The following is a 4,825-nucleotide window of genomic DNA, read 5'->3' as shown; positions in this document are numbered from 1 at the left end:
AAAACTTCCATGGGCCACAAAAGCAGCTTTGTATCAAGATGATATTTGTATGGTATCTTAATCGAGGCGTTTGTAACCTTATCAACAGGTTGGATGGCAAATAAGCATTCCAGTGGAATCTATAAATCTTTTAATGGTGGGGATTCAATTAGGACTCTTTCCTGTGGTGTGGTCCACCTAAGAGTTGGGTCACCGTTATTTTTGGAATCATAGCCTAAAATGAGCTTTCAAACTGGTAGTACCGTGTGGATTTAAGGCACATTCATCACCGTAGGGCCACGGTGATGTATGTGATGTGCTTTAAATCCACACATTACGGTCATTTTGAAAGCTCATTTTAGGGTAAGATACCAAGCCAGCTCAGTAGATCAAGGGTTCCACCGAAGCCGCCCCAGACCTCGTTTTATTTCCCTCTCTTATGTGGATCCGGTAGGTAGATTTCTGACTGTGGGGCCCACCATGATATTTGTATTATATCCACGCTGTGCATCCGTTTCACAAGATCATTTCAGTGTATAAGCCCGAAAATACAGCAGATCCAAATCTCAATTGGACCACAATACAGGAAACAGTAGTGATTAACTATTAAAAACTTCGTGAGGGCCACAAAAGTTTTGGATCAAGCTGATATTTTGTGGTCCTTCAATCCACGTCTCTGTGACCTTAACAACAGGTTAGATGGCCTCAAGAAGTTCTTAATGGTGATCATTCAATCACCACTGTTTCCTATGGTGTGGTCCACTTGAGATTTCAATAAACTTCGTTTTTAGGCTCAAACCCTAAAATGATCTTTTGGAACGGATGGACGGATTGGATATAAGAAAAATACATCAAGGTGGGCTCCACATTCAGGAACCCACTATAGCCGCGTCCTGCTCCTGCTTTTGGTTTTTCCTTTTAACCGCGTAAGAATCGTGTTACCGACCTGTCCACAACTCCTATATAAAAGCCAACGCATCCAATGCATTTCAAGCAAAAGCAGTACTCTTCCATAAGTGCTTTCGTTCACACCTTTGTTTCCTTTACTTTGCTATTTGCTAAGTTTCAGACCATGGCTGAAGAACAACACCATACGTACCAAGATAGTGAGAACGCAGGTGGTGAAATCAAGGATCGTGGGATATTTGATTTTTTGAGTAAAAAAAAGGAGGAGGAAGCGAAGCCTCAAGAGGAGGTTGTAGCGGCCGAGTTTGAGAAGGTACACGTGTCAGAATCCTACGAGAAGAAGGAAGACGAGAAAGAGGAGAAGCCCTATCACGCTGAGAAGCTACACCGATCAAATAGTAGCAGCTCTAGTTCGGTATGATTTTAAAAGAATATGATACTTTTTCTTTTCCTTCCGTGTTGGTATTGCTTATCACCGTTGGATCAAAATCGGACGGTGATGGGAGTGTACCACTTGCTTTCATGACTTCTGTGGATGATTTTTTTTTTTTTTTTACATCAAGTTATCAATGTTTGATCTTGATCTACCTGCTATAAGATTTTTTGTGGATGATCTTATGACGGTTTGATCGAGATCGGGACGTGATCTATGTTGCCCATTTGGATTCCCATTTTTTAGACGGTTGGATCAAATGGGCCATTTTTAGTTGGTTTTGCAACCCAGGGTTTCTTTCTTTTGTTTCGTTGCAACTCCATTTTCGGTGGCTAAAAAGAAGGGCAAAACGGTCTTTTAATTATGGGGCCCATTTGCCTTTAACATAAAATAAAATAAATCGGAAACCGACTCCACTATCTACTCGTATGCCATTATGACAACTTAATGTTAAAAATGACTCTTATACCCCTCATCGCCATCCCGTGGTCGCGCACGATCATTTCCCTGTAAAGAATAAGTCTGAAGGACAAAATGGTCATTTTGGGCACGGCTTCCGTGGATCTCCGGATCGACCAAGGTAGGTGGATCGCTGACTTTGTGCCCCACCTTGATGTATTTTCCTTAAATCAACGCTGTCCATCCGTTTTGAGTGATCATTTTAGGGCATGAATCCAAAAATGAAGCAGATCTAACTCTCAGGTGGACCACACCACAGGAAACAGTGGCCGCTGACCATTAAAATCTTACTTGTTGGCCACAAAAGTTTTGGATCAATCTTATATTTGTTTGATTCCTTCATCAAGGTCTATGTGACCTTACCAATAGGTTGGATGGAAAATAGACATTCAGGTGAACCCAAAGAAGTTTTTAATGGTGGGTATTCAATCAACACTATTTCCTGTGGTGTGTTCCATCTAAGAATTTTATATGCTTCATTTCTACGATTATGCCTGAAATGAGCTATCAAGACGGATGGGCAGCGTGGATTTAAGAAAAATATATCAATGTGGTCCCTACCGTCAGAGATTCACCCACCTCAGTGGATCCAGGGATCCACCGAAGACGCGCCCATCCATTTTAAGGGCCTTTCGAAAGCGATCGTTTTACGTGGCTGTAGCGGTCACCGTTCTCACGTTGATAACCCAAGGCCACGAGCACAAAATGGCCATTTTACCCCTACAAGCAACACTGAAACGATGGTTCAAAGTAGAGCTGAGTCAAGTTTTCTGCCGAGTCTCGAGTCAACTCGACCGAGTTGAGTCGACCTTTCAACCTTTGTAACTAACATGAGTAAAGCGCTATGGGATTATGTACTTACGTTAGTGTTTTTGCATGGCAATCTGCAGTCCAGCGATGAAGAAGAAGGTGAAGGAGGAGAAAAGAAGAAGAAGAAGAAGAAGGGATTGAAGGAGCAGCTATTGGGCGAGAAGAAGGAAGAAGAGAAGCAGAAGGGATTGAAGGAGAAGATATTGGGCGAGAAGAGGGAAGAAGAGAAGAAGGTGGTAGAGACGGAGGACGTTACACATGGAGAAGCCACAGAAGAAAAGAAGGGATTCTTGGAGAAGATCAAAGAGAAGTTGCCTGGGGCCCAGCCCAAGAAGGCAGAAGATAGTCACGACAGCCCAGTGACTGTGGCCACCGAGTGCAGCGGGGACCCACATGGGCACCATGCAGGGGAGGAAGCTAAGGAGAAGAAGGGTCTGTTGGAGAAGATAAAGGAGAAGCTGCCTGGCTACCACAAGACTGAAGAGAAAGAGGAGACTGCCCACCACTGAGATGATTTTATCTTGTTGGAGTTTATATTACAGTTTTATCTTGTTTGGGTGATGATGTGTTTATGTTGTAAGTGCTTGTGTTGATTTGGGTTTGTTTGTTTTATTGTTTTGGCAGGGAGGGAATGGTTTTTGTTTTTGAAGATTGTGGTTGGATGTGCTAGTGTGTATTTTTGTATTTCTATTATATATGTCTAATGAGTTTATTGGTTTTTCTTTGTTTTGTACAAATGCTGTCTACTTCGAAAAATGTTCATCAGGTGTTGCAGATTTTCCTTAGATGGGCCTTATTTCACTTTGATCAAGCTAAATTGTCCAAGTGATGAGGCACACTTAAGATGGGGTACATCGCCAAGGTCCGATGGGATTGGCAATCCTTACCTTTGATCAAGAGGAAATCTGTTTGTTGAAATTTTGGTATAGTAACTATTTTCTGTGTTTAACCGTCCATTCGATGTGCACAAAAGACATTTTATTATAGCTTGATAGTTCCTTTGGCAGCATTGGTTTTGTCCCTGCGGAATTAAGTGGATTTTAAATTATAGTTTTGAGGTGGGAGTTCAAAAGCAGCACTTTTGGGAGATTTGGATTCTCTCAAATTTAAATCCCTCTAATTACTTGCTACCAAACAACAAAAAGCCAGCAAATCTTCTTAAATTCATATAATTCACCACCACTAAATTAGCCCTTAATGGAGTCTGTGATTTGAACAGTTGGATTTAAGGGACACAATCTCTAAGAATTGTACATACCTTAACCCAGAGTTCGTATATACCTCTTGGCCTTGTTTGGACACAACTTCTGCAAAACCCCTTTCCTTGCTAAACCACGATTTTGGTCTGAATACCAACTGGCTTCTTTGTGCATATTTCATCAAGTGGAAGATTAGAATGGCGGTCGTGAACGTGCTTTCGGATGCACAATTCAGAAAACTGCATTCAGCATCAAAACTCCTTTAAATGAGTGTCCCAACAGGCTCTTGGATTCTTTCGCTTGTACAGTTGCGACTTCTTTTTTTTTTTTCTTTTTTGGCGGGATCACATCATATCTAACTTTTTTAAATAGATAATGACTTTATAAGCTTTTAAGTGGGCACCACAAAAAGAAATAGATGCCACTTATTATATAATACTACTTTATTAGACCTATACAAGGATTTGCCCAAAACCAAATATACGAACTAAACAGTCCAGAAGAGCCCAGAATCAAGGCCATGACAAGACTCCGAACCATCGTGGCCCCCTATGCTAACAGCTTAAAACCACGCTAAAGAGGGCCTCCAAACTTCCAGAGAAGACACCAAACAGCTGCCACAACCTTTCGCATCCAGCATCTCTACAGGCAATACAGATGGGCAGCTGAACTCTTCATTACCAGCAGAGACTCCGAAAGCAACTTGCATCCAACAGACTCGGCCGAGAAAGGCCGAGGTGGGACAACTCCAACAGAGCAAAGATTTCTTCAACTAACTACATAAGGTCTTCAGAAACCAGGGCAATTCACCGACATCTCGAAGTGCTGGGTCAGGGAACCGAGAGCAGTAGATTATTCATCCGAGAGGATAAGAATCAGATGTATTATTTTATTGAATGTGGACCATTGTAGTATTTTACTAAAGTGTCTATTTATTAAAAGGTTAGGATTTTCCCATCGGGGATACTTTTGGTAATTGAATCATCAAATGGTGGTCCAATCATATCGAACTTGGACCATCCTCCACCGCCCAACCCCA

General features: G+C 41.8%; 1 protein-coding gene across 1 annotated transcript; it reads left to right on the top strand.

The window, feature by feature from the left end:
* The first annotated feature begins 988 nt into the window (after positions 1-988).
* LOC131237096 (dehydrin ERD14-like) lies at positions 989-3,307 on the top strand. Its single transcript, XM_058234749.1, has 2 exons — positions 989-1,300; positions 2,668-3,307. Exons 1-2 carry the CDS (start codon positions 1,052-1,054, stop codon positions 3,094-3,096), a joined length of 678 nt encoding a protein of 225 aa, XP_058090732.1. The 5' UTR covers positions 989-1,051; the 3' UTR covers positions 3,097-3,307.
* The last annotated feature ends 1,518 nt before the right edge of the window (positions 3,308-4,825 follow it).

The sequence above is a fragment of the Magnolia sinica genome, chromosome 2 (assembly GCF_029962835.1).
Source record: "Magnolia sinica isolate HGM2019 chromosome 2, MsV1, whole genome shotgun sequence".
Lineage (NCBI taxonomy): Eukaryota > Viridiplantae > Streptophyta > Magnoliopsida > Magnoliales > Magnoliaceae > Magnolia > Magnolia sinica.
This window is presented reverse-complemented; position numbering and strand designations above follow the sequence as displayed.

Excerpts from the sequence above, each read along its gene's own strand:
- LOC131237096 (XM_058234749.1), top strand. The coding sequence starts at position 1,052 with ATGGCTGAAGAACAACACCATACGTACCAAGATAGTGAGAACGCAGGT. Across the intron at positions 1,301-2,667 it reads ATAGTAGCAGCTCTAGTTCG|TCCAGCGATGAAGAAGAAGG; the intron begins GTATGATTTTAA and ends GGCAATCTGCAG.